Source organism: Gorilla gorilla, chromosome 7, assembly GCF_029281585.2.
Source record: "Gorilla gorilla gorilla isolate KB3781 chromosome 7, NHGRI_mGorGor1-v2.1_pri, whole genome shotgun sequence".
Taxonomy (NCBI): Eukaryota; Metazoa; Chordata; class Mammalia; order Primates; family Hominidae; genus Gorilla; species Gorilla gorilla.
Window position 1 is genome coordinate 63745606 of NC_073231.2, and position 16001 is coordinate 63761606.

The following is a 16001-nucleotide window of genomic DNA, read 5'->3' on the forward strand; positions in this document are numbered from 1 at the left end:
TTGTTTTTATCGCTTATCCCAGGCAACCACTAATCGGTCTTTCTCTAAAGATTTGCCTTTCCGGACATTTTACATTAATGGAATCAAACAGTATATGATCTCTTGTATGTTGATGCTTTCACAAAGCAAGGGGGTTCATCCATGATTTAGCATGATCAATACTTTATTCCTATATATGGCTGAGTAACTTTCCATTGTATGGATATACCAAATATATTTATCCATTCATCAGGATAATGGATAAACTACTAATTGATGGAATTAGTAGTTTTCTGATTTTAGCCATTATGAATAATTGCCTAGCCACCCTTTCTTAATCCTATCTACCCCTTTTTCTTAAAGAATAACCCTTCCTCTACTCTCTAACAGTCCTTTCTCTACTCTCCAACAACACTCTTTCTGTCCTTTTGGTCTTTATTTTTTCCTCCTTATCACTATCCAGCATACTACGTGTTTTTTCATGTGTCTTGTTGTTTATCTATACTAGAATCTAAGTTCCACAGGGCAGAAATTTTTGTCTCACATTGATCACTGTGGTATCTTTAGGACCTGTAACTATGTCTGTCATATAGTAGGCAATCAATAAGCATTTGCTGAATTAATAAAGACATAAGTGAATAAATTGAATGTTTACTTTGCTCTGTACTGAGAAATATTTAAAGATTTACCAGGCGCGGTGGCTCACGCCTGTAATCTCAGTACTTTGGGAGGCCGAGGCGGGCAGATCATGAAGTCAGGAGATCGAGACCATCCTGGCCAACACGGTGAAATCTCGTCTCTACTAAAAATACAAAAATTAGCTGAGTGTGGTGATGGGTGCCTGTAGTGCCAGCTACTCGGAGGCTGAGGCAGGAGAATCACTTGAACCCGGAAAGTGGAGGTTGCAGTGAGCCGAGATCACACCACTGCACTCCAACCTGGTGACAGAGCGAGACTCCGTCTCAAAAAAAAAAAAAGAGATATTGAATGATTTAAGCGGTTTGATGTTTCTAGAATATTAGTATTTTTAACCTCTCCTGTGATAATTTGGGGTGTTTCAGGGTACCTTCTGGAGATTGGTGATAGTTATATTTTTTAAAATCATGTCTGTGTCTCTGCGACTTTCTGAAGACTACAGGTGAGAGATGGTGTATTGACAATACTCATGTATTGTCAGTGCTGTAATCACTTTGGCACTGTAGCATGGGGTCTAGGCATGGCATCACATGTAGCATAAACATGACCTACTCTGGAAAGGGAGCTTGTCAGAAAGCACAGGACCCAACAGCCTGTCCTGCTGAGAGTGTAAGTCCCTAACTAAAATCAAAATTTTGGGGACTTTTTTTTCTTGTGTGTGTGTGTATGATGATGTGATAGAAGTCTCGTGGTGAGGCAGTATTCAAATAAGATTGATGATCTGTTATTAACTTAATTCTTAAAGAACACTCAATTCTTAGATTTAGTCAATTGGTATATGCCAGTTTACAAAAGTAAATGCAGTTCTAAAACTTTTTTTTATTATTATTTATTTTTTGTTTTTTTTGAGATGGAGTCTTGCTCTGTCGCCAGGCTGGAGTGCAGTGGCGTGATCTTGGCTCACTGCAACCTCTACCTCCAGGGTTCAAGTGATTCTCCTGCCTCAGCCTCCTGAGTGGTTGGAACTACAGGCACGCACCACCATGCCCGGCTAATTTTTGTATTTTTAGTAGAGACGGGGTTTTACCATGTCGGCCAGGATGGCCTTGATCTCTTGACCTCGTGATCCACCCGCCTCGGCCTCCCAAAGTGCTGGGATTACAGGCGTGAGCCATCACACTTGGCCAAAACATTATTTTTAAAACACTGTTTTACAAATTAGACTAATTTTAGGATGCATTAAGAAGCACACTGTTGAAAACAGTGTTTTTTACATAGGATGGGACAGGGGCGCACTTGACAATGTCTGTAGACATTTTTGTTTGTCACACCTGAGGGTGTTGCTGCTGGCATCTGGTGCGTTCTAGTGGCATTCAGCCAGGGATGCTGTTAAACATCCTACAATGCACAGGACAGCCCCACAACAAAGAATTATACAGTCCAAATTGTCAGTTGTGCCAAAGTTGAGCAATCTCAATTTAAAGGAATCTGTAATGTGTTTGTAAATGAATAGAATACTTACATAAAGTATTATACAAACACATGTATATATATGTTATATGTAGAAATAATATATAATATATATTATACAGAGAGAATATATATGTGTAAGGGGGGTTTGTGTGTGTGTGTGTGTGTGTATATATATATGTATGTATGTAAGGGTGTGGGGTAAGGAGAGAATATATTCCTTAAGGAGAGAATATATTCCTCTATTCTCGTAACAACCCTTCCTCTACTTATATTTCTCTCCTTACCCCACATCCTTACATATCTGTTTGGTAAGTTAAATTTATTTTATGTTTTAATTTTGTTCCTTAGTTAAAAAAAAAAGGTAGAAAATTTGACTGTACCTCCCTATTCTGTGATACGTCTTTCTTCTAACTCTAGTTGCTTGTGTTGTGTTCCAGAATATTGTCTATTTTCACACTTTAGAGCTATTATCTTTCATAATGCATTGTTAAGGTTTAAGTAGCTTGTTTCTTCAGTGCTCAGTTTCTCTATATTTCTCTATATCCGAATTATCTGTCTTGATTAGTCAACAAACCAGGCTTGAATATTAGATTGGGAAGCATTTAAAGACCTGATGTCGTGGATTTTTTTTTCATTTTCATTTTGCAATATGGAGCATCAAAAGAAATAAAAATAGGGATTTACTTATTTATAATTTGGGTGATTTTTGTCTGAAATACTTTTTCTTTTGTAGTTTATCAAATAGTGATTGTTTTTCTTACTTTTTTTAACTGTCACCTGTTTTTAATGCAGATTAATACTGAGGAACACGTGGATGCAGCTGATCAGGAGGTTATCTTGTGGGATCATAAGATTCCTGAGGATATCCTAAAGGAAGTAACTACTCCTAAAGAGGTACCAGCAGAAAGTGTTACTGTCTGGATTGACCCACTTGATGCTACACAGGAATATACAGGTAATTTTTAAACTGAACTCAAAACATTTGATTGACGTTTAGTAGTAGAAAAACCAGAACCAAGGCATACTTCCTATAGGCGATAGTGGCTCACTGATTGTTCAGTAAAGAAGCATTTTTAACAGTAGTAGCAAAATGTTTTATATTGGACACCTATAATTGAAGAAACTTCTTTAGCCAGAATTTAATGTTTACTTGGGATGTTAGGAATTTAAGTTTTAATGCATGTACATCTGACTTTGGAATTCAAAATAGTAAATTTCTAGGTACCCAGAAGGCAAATAAGTAACAAAACAGAACTACTGTCCCTCCAGTCCCCTTTTTTACCTAGTCCTAGTCAGATTTTATTTTTGTAGATCCCCTCTCAGGCCTTGTTTCTTACCCAGAGGTAGCTAATTTCTGCCTTTTCACTCTTCATTTGGTTTATATGTTAAAGTTTATCTGTTTATCCTGATAGATGGTAAGTTCCCTAAATGTGGAGGCTTCTACCTTTTTACCTTTGTATTTCAGTGCTTTTGCACTGAACTTGAACCATAACAATCAATACATAACTTTGGAGAACAGGGAGAAGACACCAGATGTATATATCTAATAGTAACTAAAATTACAACACAGAACTTTTCAGGAGTAGATAATATAGAAATATGGAATATCGAGAAATTTGTTCATAAAAAGTTCTTCCTAAACTGAGATTGGCCTGTTCATACAGTAATAACATTTAGTGAGCACATCCCTCGTGCAGGGACTTTCTTAAGCATCTAATTTGATTTTTTTGATTAAAAGTTAATTTATACCTAAAGATGAGTGCTTAGTTATTGTTTATATTATACAGACAAGGAAGCTGAATTTAAGTAATTTACTCAGGGACATTCAGTTAACAAAATGGTGGGCTAGGAGAATAACCCAGGTAATGCCTGTAGAACCAAAACTCTTTTGTTTGTGTGATTTTTATAATATAAAAGGGTCTTGACTCTAAATGCAATTTTTTTTAAAACTTTTAAGTTCAGGAGTACAAGTACAGGTTTGTTACATAGGGTAAACTTGTGTCATGAGGGTTTGTTGTACAGATTTATTTCAACACCCAAGTATTAAGCCTAGTATCCATTAGTTATTTTTGCTGATTCTCTTCCTCCTCCCACTCTCTATCCTCTGAAAGGCCCCAGTGTGTGTTGTTCCCCTCTATGTGTCCATGTGTTCTCATCATTTAGCTCCCCACTTAGAGAACACGTGGTATTTGGTTTTCTGTTCCTGTGTTAGTTTGCTAAGGATAATGGCCTCCAGCTCCATCCATGCCCCTGCAAAGGACCCGATCATGTTCTTTTTTATGGCTGCATAGTATTGCACGGTGTATATGTACCACATTTTTTTTTTTACCTGGTCTATCATTGATGGGCATTTAAGATGATTCCATGTCTTTGCTATTGTGAATAGTGCTGCAGTGAACATACACATGCATGTGTCTTTATAATAGAATGATTTATATTCTTTTGGACCAGTAATGGGAATGCTGGGTCGAATAGTATTTCTTTCTTCAGGCCTTTGAGGAATTGCCACACTGTCTACCACAGTGGCTTAACTAATTTACACTCCCACCAACAGTGTATAAGCATTCCTTTTTTCCACAACCTCACTTGCATCTGTTATCTTTTGACTTTTTAGTAATAGCCATTCTGACTAGTGTGAGATGGTATCTCATCGTGAACCAGAACTGTTAGCCACTCCTTTAAAGGGGCTCTTGCCCTCAGACTCTGTTTGCTTGAAGGGATTGTTGTTTTGGAAAGACATTTCATGTATATAAATTTTTTAATGAACTAAAGTGTAATATTGTATCTTGAATTTATGAACATTACTTTGACATTTGTGTGTGTTGTTTTTTTTTTTCTCATAGAGGATCTTCGAAAGTACGTCACTACTATGGTGTGTGTGGCTGTAAATGGTAAACCCGTGCTAGGAGTTATACATAAGCCATTTTCCGAATATACAGGTATGAAATTTGCTAGAGCTTTCAAGAATTATTGTTATTGAACTGTTTGTCTATAGTATTTACTGTCATGTACCTAAATTTGTATCCACTCCTATATTAGTTTCCTAGGGCTGCTGTAAGAAAAAAACACAAATTATGTGTCTTAAACAACAAAAATGTAGTGTCTGACAGTTCTGGAACCTAGAAATCTAAAATTGTGGTGCTGAAACTGTAAGGGAGTATCTTTTTTGTTTCTCTTAGCTTCTGGCAATTTGCCAGCATTCTGTGGTGTTCATTGGCTTATAAGTGCTTATTCCAGTGTCTGCCTCCATCATCACATGGCATTCTCTCTGTGTGTCTGTGTCTCTTCTCCTCTTACAAGCACACCAGTCATATTGGATTCAGCACCCACCCTACTCTAGTGTGACCTCATCTCAACCTAGTACATCTGCCATGACCCTATTTCCAAATAAAGTCAGATTTCGAGGTGCTGGGAGTGAGGATGTCAACATATCTTTTTGGGGGACACAGTTTAACCATAACAACCCAGAAAGTTAAGGTAAGCATTGAGATGAGATTATACTGGATTAGAGAAGGTTCTTAAGCCAATTAGAGTGTTTTTATAAGAAACAGAAAGGACGTAGACACATGTGGGATAAGATGATGTGAAGGTGGAGGCAGAGATTGGAGTGATGTCTTTAATAGGCTAAGGACTGCAGTCACCAGAAGCTAGGAGAGAGCCATGGAAGTTATTTTCCCTCAGAGCCTCCAGAAGAAACTAACCCTGCTGACCCCTTGATTTTAGACTTCTGGCCTTTAGAACTATAAGAAAATATATATATTTTTATAAGCCACCAAGTTTGTGGTACAGATTGAGTATCCATTATCTGAAACGTTTGGGGACCAGAAGTGTTTCACATTGCAGATTTAATGTATTTCATATATATAATGAGATATATTGGAGATAGGACCCAAGTATAAACATGAACTTTATTTATATTTCAAATATAGCTTGTTTACATAGCTTGAAGGTAATGTTATACAACATTTTAAAAAATTTTATGGTTGAAGCAAAGTTCTATCTGTGAGCTATCATGAGGTCCAGTATGGAATTTTCCACTTGTGACATAATGTCAGTGCTTTCCTGGATTTTGGAGCATTTCAGATTTTGGAATTTTGGATTAGGGATTCTCAACCTGTAGTTTTTTATGGCAGCTTTAGGACACTGATACAATGGGCATCCCATACTACCATCGTTTACTGCAGTCATCCCCATTGTGTCTTAAGGGCGTCACTGATAATTGCATAAAAAGGCTGTCTGTGAAGTGGGGAGAAATGGAAAGACAAAGTTAATTTTTGATTACTCTAAAATTATGTATTTGTTTTGCTGAATAACTGTGAATCCCAAATTCTGGCTGCTCTGAGATTAGCTAAACATCTATTTGAGTGTTGACTCTTGTGTTTCAAAATCAAGTCCACTTTGTGCTATCTGACCTTTTTTCTTCTTTTCATAATTCAAATAATTTTTAAAGTTGATGGTTTGATAAGCTACAAAAGATTTATGCCATTGCTATGACAATATACTGTAAGATTAATTATATAATTGCTTTATGGCTTATGGATTACCTTCACATATTTTCCTTAATCCTTACTGAATTAGTTAGGATACACACTAGGCTGTTAATTTAGACTGCTGTAATGTACACCAAAATATATGATGTTGAATACAAAGTAGTTTATTTTTCTCTTCTCTAACAGACAGTATATAAGCAGCCCATGACTGCCAAGGTAGTTCCCTGGTGCCAGGCATGCAGTTCTATCTCTATTGTTGTTTTGCTGTTGTCTTCCTCTGTGTAACTGAGGATGGCTCACCACTTCAGCTGTATTTCACCAGTGGAAAGGGTAAAAGGGGAGACGTGGAGGACATTTCCCACTAAGGGTTTGACTTGTGAAGTCAAACATGCATCTCTTCACCTCACATCCCATTGCTATCTAGAACCTAGTCGCAAAGGAGGCAAAAAAAATGTAGTCCTTATTTTCAATGGCCATCCAAACTAAAATGTAGGGATTCTGTCATTCAGGGAAAACAGGGAAAGTGGATGTTGGAGTACAGCATAGTACTGCTACACAGAGAGAGGGACACAGTTACTAAAATCAGTACTCTCACTTACAAATGAGGAAATGAGACTCAAAAATTTAATAACTTCCTCAAGGTCATTCATGTAAATTAGTAGTAGAATCAACCATAGAAATTTTATTCAAATCAGTGTCACACCACTTTCAAAATAATAACTCCATAATTTCTAACATTTATATCATGTTTAACAATTTGCAGTATACTTAATATTATCTCATTTGAACCTTTCAGTAACTATGTGACAAGGAAAGACATTATCTTTTTTTATAGATGAAAAAATGGACTTAGGAGCTCGTATCATGAAACCATAAGTTCAAAATGTTACTCTAAGAACTAACCACTCCTTAATAGTATCTTACAATTATTTTGTATTTTCACAGTTTATGAAGTGCATTGACATAAGTTTTTTCAGTCTTCAGTAACTCTGGAAGGAATATAAAATGGAAATTATGACTTTTTTTAATTAAAAAACAGGCATATAAAAGTTAAAGACAGAGCCTAAGTCTTTGAATCCCTCTTTTTCTTTTGACACTGTCCCTTATTATCTCACTATATCAGTTAGGATGGCATTTAGCTACACACAATGTAAATCTGATTACAGTGGTTCAACAAGGGTTTCTTTTTCTCAACTAACAAGAAGGCCAAAGCATAGGTGTGCTTTAGTGGCTCCATAATACGTATAAGGATCTGACTCCTCTCTTTTTGCTTTTTTTTCTTAGAAGGTAGCTTTTTGTTTGCATGTTCACAGAGGTGGCTCCTCTCATTTACCACGGTTCTCAGTTCTAGGCAGGAAGAAAGGAGAAAGAAGAGAGACAAAAGGTCTACCCTAGATATTCTTTGTATGAGGAAAAAAATATCTTGAAGTCCTATCCATTAAACCTCTGCTTCATTTTATTGGCCGAATGTCACATGACACCCTTAGCTGCAAACAGCCTGCTATTCCAAAGAGAATTGGAAGCTCAATAAAGGAAATGAGGAAATTGGTATTAGATAGGCAAATAGATTGACATTCTCTGGGCATTGATTTCCACATCTGTACGTATTAGAGGGAAGAATAGGGATAATAAAATGCCCCTTTTTAGAAACCTTTATTTAATAAGAATATATATTTCTCTCTCGTCTGTAGGCTTACCCACCTTAAAGAAGCCAAATATCCCTAACTTAGCAAAAAGTGGCTTCTAAAAATGTCTTTTTAAGTTAGTAATATAATACCCCATTCTTCTGTAATGCGGCTAACTTGCCCAATGTACTGGAACACAAAGGTGCTTGCTAGTCCGCAAACTCTCTAAAATAATCAATACGTTTAGAATTATGTTGGGTTGACCTTCCATTCCCACACTGAATGTTTGCTTGTGCCCTCCTTCTGGAATGTTATTTTCAGATCCAGACGGTATGTTGATGTTGGAGGAATACCAGTTGTTAAGTATCGGTATGTTTACCAGAATTTAGCTACACTTCACTATAGTGGGAACTAGATATTATTGTTGTTGGCAATAGTTGGAGCAAAGCTTATAAAAATTTTTATCAGACTTAATTAGAATTAATTCCTTGAGTTTGAAATTCTTAGAATCAAGAGATACTTGAATAGTATTTTACTGAAGTAATATATAAATGTATAAGTAAGTGTAGTACAGTAGACCCATGAACAGTGCAGGGGTTGGGGCACTGATTGTTGAAAATCTCTGTGTAACTTTTGACTCCTTAAAAACTTAACTGCGAATAGCCTCATTTTGACCAAAAATCTTAACAACATAAATAGCTGATTAACACATATTTTGCATATTTATGATGTACTGTTTCTTACAATAAAGTAAGCTAGAGGAAAGAAAATGTTACTGAGAAAATCATAAGAGCAAATATATGATTGAATAAGAGGGAAATTGCTTATCCTAAAGGTCTTCATCCTCTTTGTCTTCACATTGAATAGGCAGAGGAGGAGGAGAAAGAGAAAGGATTATTAGATTTGTTGTCTCGGGTGGAGGAGGTGGAAGGAGAGGCAGGATATACTTGATGTAATTTTGTGAAAATATGTTGTAATGTCTGTTTGACTTTTTTACTTTTCATTTCTCTAAAAATTTTACTATATGGTACCAATCCTTCCTTATTTGCTTTAGTTTCAGTGACTGTATCGTAAAATGGTCCATGTCATAAAAGAAGTCAAAAGCAGTCTTGAATAATGAGAACCTTTCTTCCAGATTGTCTAAAATCAATTTATTTTCTGGCACTGCTTCTTCTACGTCTTCTTTCTCATCGTCTAGCCCTGGTTTGAAGCACTCATCTCCATCAAGTCGTCTTCTGTTAATTCCTGTGGTGTGGTGTCTGTTCACTCTTGAATGTCTCCAAGATCCCTATCTTGAAACCCTCTACCCCCCACCTTTTAAAAATAATATTTGCACTCTCATGATTTTCTTGATTGCCTCTGTTGTAAATCTTGTGGAGACATGCACAACATCTGGACAGTTTTTTCCAGCAGGAACTTATTATTTTGGGCTTGACGAATTCATGGGTTTTCTATAACAGTGGCATCTTTAGTGGTGTAATCCTTCCAGACTTTGAATGATTTTCTCTGTCAGGGTTCTCTACTATTAGTATTGACAGTCCTTTCCATAGAGTACTTTGTATAATGAGCCTTAAAGGTCCTTATGACCTCCTGCTCTAGAGGCTGGATTAGAGACATAGTGTTTGGGGGCAAGTAAATCACTTGATGCTTTTAGTGTTGAACTCATGGGGTTCTCGGTAGCCAGGGGCATTGTCCAGTACTCAAAGAACTTTAAAAGGCAGTCCCTTACTGGCAAAGTACTTTCAGACTTCAGGGTCAAAGCATCAGTGGACTCAATCCAGAAAAAGGATTCTTGTTGTCCAGGCCTTCTTGTTGTAGTCAGAAGACTAGCAAGCAGCTGGTGTTTTATCTTTTCCTTTCAAGACTCGGGGGTTAGAGGTTTTGTAGATAAGGGCTGTCCTGGTCATAAACCTGACTGCATTATACAAAACAGTAGAGTTAGCCCATCCCTTCCTGTCTTAAATCCTAGTGCTCGTTTCTCTTCCTTACTATAAATGTATTTTGTGGCCCTTTTTTTAATTTTTTTTTTTTTTTTTCCCAGAATAGGACACTTGTCTGCGTTGAAAACCTGTTCAAGCAGACAGAACTCAGTGATTTTCTTAATGGCATCTGGGGACTTGTCTGCTGCCTCTTGGTTGGTAGAAGCTGCTACTCCTGTTATCTTGGCATTTTTTAAAACCAGACCTCTTTCTAACCATCCTTTACTGGCATTAAATAATCCAGCTTTAGATTCTTCACCTTCCTTTTTTTTAAAGTTGTCATATGACTTCATTTTTTCTTGAATCATACTACAGTCTTTAGGCATGTAGCAATTTTGTACCCACATAATAACTGCATTTTCAATATGAGACAAAAAGGTATTTCATTAAAAAGTGTTAAGGTTTTTGCACCAGTTGGTGTAGCTTCAGCAATGGCTTCATGAGTTTTGTTTTTTTTTTCCACAATTATTCTTACGCTGTATTCATTTATCTTGAGATAGCAGGCAGCCACAGTTACAGACCTCAATCTGTGGTGTATATCAAGCAATTCAACTTTTTCTTCTAATGTCATGATTTTTCTCTAGGTGGGAGCACTTCTGGCATCACTAGTGGCTCTTCAAATGAGTCTCATGGTGTTATTCAAAGTTTGCATTAAACACTATGAAATTGTACTAAACACTATGAAAAATATGCAAAACCCACAAAAGATCACTTTTTACCATGATGAGCAGTTTGCCAGAGAGACAAACTGCTCACACAGAGATGATTACATCACATAGGGTTTCTTTTTTTTTTTTCTTTTTTTTGAGACGGAGTCTCGCTCTGTCGCCCAGGCTGGAGTGCAGTGGCGTGATCTCAGCCCACTGCAGGCTCCACCTCCCAGGTTCACGCCATTCTCCTGCCTCAGCCTCCCGAGTAGCTGGAACTGCAGATGCCTGCCACCACGCCCGGCTAATTTTTTGTATTTTTAGTAGAGACGGGGTTTCACCATGTTAGCCAGGATCGTCTCGATCTTCTGACCTCATGATCCGCCCGCCTCAGCCTCCCAAAGTCACATAGGGTTTTAAGTGGGTGCTCATGACACTTGGGCCCACACAGTAGCGTTGTGGCGGGGGGGGGGGGGGTGGTACAAAATTATTTCAGTAATACGTTCTATAATTTTGTGCAGTTTATGATTTTACATTTGTTTACATTTAACTGTGAATGGCGCTACGTATGTATGGTCTGTAAGTGCTTGTGTGCTTAAGTTTTGGTAAGTTTTAACTTCTTATACTTTGTGTATGTTTTATGGTAGTAAATGATAAAATAAGCTAGTACCAACATATTTTATGCATTCATAACATGCCTAGCTTTTTCTTAAATTTTTAATATTTCTAGGCTACTTAATTTGTCTGTGAATTTTTTTCAAATCGTCACAAATCTCCAAAAAGCTTACCAAAATATTTATTGAAAAATATCTGGGCATAAGGGGAGCCACACAGTTCAAACCTGTGTTGTTCAAGGGTCAAGTATATATTCACTCGGTGGAAATTTTATAGCTATTAATAATAAATTGTTATGTCTGAAGTAGGTGTAGGAACGTACCAACCAACCACTTTTTATTTCCTACTGGGCTTTTTTTTTTTTTTTTAAGCTTATCTTACAGGTAAAATAAACACATTTTGTAGCTGCTCTTGTGCCTTACCACTATACCTCATTACCATCCATCATTTATATTTATTTAAGCACCTACTGTACTAGACACTTGAAATAATTATGTTCATGTAAGTGTTACTAATGTATTGAGTTTATGTAACATGAAGAACATTTTTAAAAATACTAAGTCAGCAATTCTTACATTATTCTGGTAGTATGTACTGAGATATGCTATAATATTTTTATTCTCTTACACAATACTGACCTTTAGAGATAAAGCACTGTAAATTCACTTCTTAGTAAAACTGGTTTTTGGAATATTTATGAAAAAGATTAAGAGGATTTTTTGTTTTTTTCTCTTCTTTTTTTTTTACTTTTATGAATAATTTCAAACAAACATAAAATTATAATGAATACTTATATACCCCTTCATCCTGATTTAACAGTTGATAACAGTTTTACATATTTGCTTTCCTATTTTTTGGCCTATGTACCTTAAAGAAAATTATAAGGATCATAATAAACATTTTACCCTTATACTTCAGTATGCATCTCTAAAAAGTAAGGAGGTTTTCTACAAAAGGACAGTATATTAATATAATAAAATTAACAGTTATTTCGTAATGTCATCAAATATTTACATTTCCCCGATTGCTGCTAAAGTGGATTTTACAGCTGGTTGCTTCAAACCAAGATCCAGTCAACCAACAAGCATTTATTTTGGTTGATAGGTTAAGTTAAGGTTTCTTAATCTAGAACAACCCCTAGGCCCCTTATGCCCCCCATGACATTGATGTTGGGAAGCTTAAGTCATTTCTCATTTAGAATAATCTGTCTTTTGGACTTGTCTGATTGTTTCCAAAGGGTGTCATTTAACTTCTTTATTTTTATATCCTCTTATAAAAAGTGCAGATTAGATCTGAATCCTTGATTGGATTGAGGTTAAGCATTTTTGTCATGAATACATTGTAGGTATTTTTCACATACTTCCTACTGCATCATATTACACAATACTTGTCTCGCCATTCATGATGCTCAGATAATTAAAGTGTTCATGACCTGATCTCTTAATTACAAAATTTTCATTTTTTTGCTACTAGCAGGTAATCTGGAGAGATTTTGACATCGTTTGAGATCCAGTTTTATTAAACCTTTTGCATAATAATTTTAAGCTCTATTAAAGATGTTATAAAATGAGATTTTCTATTTCTGTTGTTTCTGCATATATTAGCATGAATTCTTCTATAGAGAACTTTCTCTATTAACTGGAATTAATTTGTTTATCCTGAAATGTTTCTTCTAGAAAAGCAGGATAAATGTTTAATTCTTTTACTTTATTTACCAGTTTTCAGAGTGAGGAGTTAGAGTATAGAACCCTTCCAGCAGTAACATGTTTTTCCAGGAAGGAACAGGCTTTCTCTCTCTGTAAAATATTCTTATGATCTTAATGAATTTTATATGTTCAGTGTGGTTCAGACAACTACTGTTATTAGTTTTAAGTTAAATTTGTTCTTTTTGTTGCTTTTACTAATGCCTTTATTTATCCTTTTTTCTTTACATACTCATGTAGTCCTTTTCTTTAGACATTGTCTCATTGTCTCTTGGTTCACTACTATAAGCGTCAGTGAAATTAGCATATTTCATCCTTGACCATCATTTCATTTTAGACAGTTATATTTTTTTGATGTTTACTTTTTGACTCTGCTGTTCAGCATGTCAGAGTTAAATGGTGTCCTTTAACTTTTATCAGCCAACTATGAGAAAACCATTTATACACCTTTATTCTTTTACCTTATTCCCATCTTTGGTTTCCCCTTAAATCCACAGTTAAATTTGTTCAATGGTAACCGACAATGCATTTGCTAAGAGTTTCTCAGTCACCCCTTGGTTGGATAAAGCTTGTCCTCTAGTAGATTACCTTAGAAGAACTAACTCATGGTATGATCTTCCCTGAGTACATGCTAACAACTTTGTCTATAGTCTTGATACTTAAAAGACTACTTGGCTAGTTATACAGTCTTTGGTTCACCCTGTATTAGTTTCCTCAGGCTGTCGTAACAAGTTAACCACAAACTTGAAACAACAGAAAATTATTCTTTCAAAGTTTTGGAGGCCAGAAGTCTGGTATCAAGGAGTCAGTAGGGCCATACTTTCTCTGCAGGCTTGGAGGAAGTTTTCTCTTGCAGCTTCTGGTGGCTCCAGACATTGTTGGCATTCCTTAGTCAGTATATGCATCACTCCAGCCAGTCTCTGCCTATCTTCACATGACAGTCTCCTTTCTGTCTCCCCTGCTTATAAGGACACCAGTCATTAGATTTAGAGCCCACCTTACTCCACTATGACCTCAGCTGAACTAATTGCATTTGCAAAGATCCTGCTTCCAAATGAGTTCACAATCTGAAGGTTCTAAGTGGACATGAAGTTTGGTAGGACACTGTTCAACCCACTAAACTTCAATGATGTAACTATGATGTCTTTTAGAATTGGCATTCTGGGCAAATTTCCCATGTACTCAGTATGTCTCTCAGTGTAGATGTTTAGGTCCTCTCCTAATTTTTTTATTTTGTTAGAGACAAGATCTCACTCTGTTGCCCAGACTGAAGTGCAGTGGCATGATCATAGCTCACTGCAGCCTTTAACTCTTGGGCTCAACAAGTGATCCTCCGACCTTGGCCTCCCAGAGTACTAGGATTATAGGCACAAGCCACTGAGCCCAGACTAAGGTTCTCTTTTGTTTTTTAGGGACATTTTCTTGAATTGTAATTTTAAAGATTAGCTCTATCCCATTAATTTTTCTTTTTCAGGGACTCCTTATATATGTATGTTGACTCTTTTTTGTTTTTTTTTTTTTCAATCTGTCACTTTCTCTGTGGTCCCTTTTATCTGTTTACTTGTTTCACTTTCCTTTTTGCTTTTCTCATTGCTTGCTATACTTTTGGAGAAGTCAGTTGCCCTTTGTGTGTCCTGTGATTTAGTGCTAAGCCTGCAGTGATTTTGTTCTTTTCTTTTTATTCGGTTTCTTTTCTGTGTTATATGAGCTCCCACTTTACATCTTGTTATTGTTTGCCCATCTTTTCTGAGTTGTTGATCTTGTGTTTCATGGCATTTATTCAATATATTGTTGCTTATTATTTTTAATCATGTTAGAATATTGGTTTATGGTTTTTCTCTGCATTGTGGAAATTTGAGTTTCCTGAAATGTTTTAATCTATGTTCTCTATGTTTTCTTTTTATATTTTTCAGTGGACATTGCAGTTTTATACTTCTTATCCCTGTTTGGGCCAGCTATTGTGGGATTAATGGAAGGTTGGTGGCAGGAAGGGAGTTTGGATGATTCTCAGTTCAGGAGCTTTCATTTCTGTTAGTGTGGGAAAGGCTTTATCTTCATTGTCAGTATGGTTTTTGGTTTTCAGAGCTCTTCTTTCTTGTTTGATCTGACCTTGTTTCAATAAAGCCCCTATCTTAATCTCTTCCTTCTCTTCAGCTCCAGTTGCTAACTTCCAAATCCCAAAAGATGTCTTACATCATCATCCCCTCCCTTGCTGCCACCAGGGTGTTTTCAAGACTACAATTCTGGTCCCGTATCTCCTCCAAGCTGCTGCTTGATGCTTTGTTGCCAAGTTTCAAGCCTTTTTCAATACTTCCCATTTTAGATGGAACCTCTTCCCTCTGGGGAGAAATCCTGGCTGCTGTTATCTGAGTCCTATAGCCACTGAGAGTTCTCTGACCTCTTAGCACCTCTGTGAAGCTCTTGCTATAATCCCCACACTAGGGTCAGCTCCAGCGCTTATCCTGCTGTTCTTCAGTGTTTACCTCCCTACTTTCTCATACGTTTGTGTTGGTAGCTCTCTTCTGTCTCCTACTTACTCTGTAGGTACAGAGCATGGGTATTTCTATTTGTTCTTCTTGTTGCTGTGTATAGTTTTTAGAAGGAGGTATGAGAAGAGTCCAGGAGACTGCCATCATTCTTGGGGAACTCAGAAACCCAAACTCAGCTAATGTTTTTGATTTTTTTCTCTGCAGCCAGAAATAAGCTGGTGATGCAGCTGGTTTCATTACTAGCCATGGTGGACTATATCTTGCCCTGTAGTGAGTGACTGCTAAAACAACAATCTAATTGGGATAATTCTGAGTAAGTTTGTTCTCTTGTATAGTTTTATAGTCAGTGAAGAAAACTTCCAAAC

At 36.5% G+C, this 16001-nt stretch overlaps 1 protein-coding gene across 1 annotated transcript in view; it reads left to right on the top strand.

Moving 5' to 3' along the window:
• Positions 1–16001, top strand: part of BPNT2 (3'(2'), 5'-bisphosphate nucleotidase 2) — a 35637-nt gene that overhangs the window by 10513 nt on the left and 9123 nt on the right. The window contains exons 2-3 of the mRNA XM_004047051.5: positions 2881–3043; positions 4932–5027. Of these exons, the coding sequence (XP_004047099.1) occupies positions 2881–3043; positions 4932–5027 (259 nt within the window). The remainder of the gene's footprint in view (positions 1–2880; positions 3044–4931; positions 5028–16001) is intronic.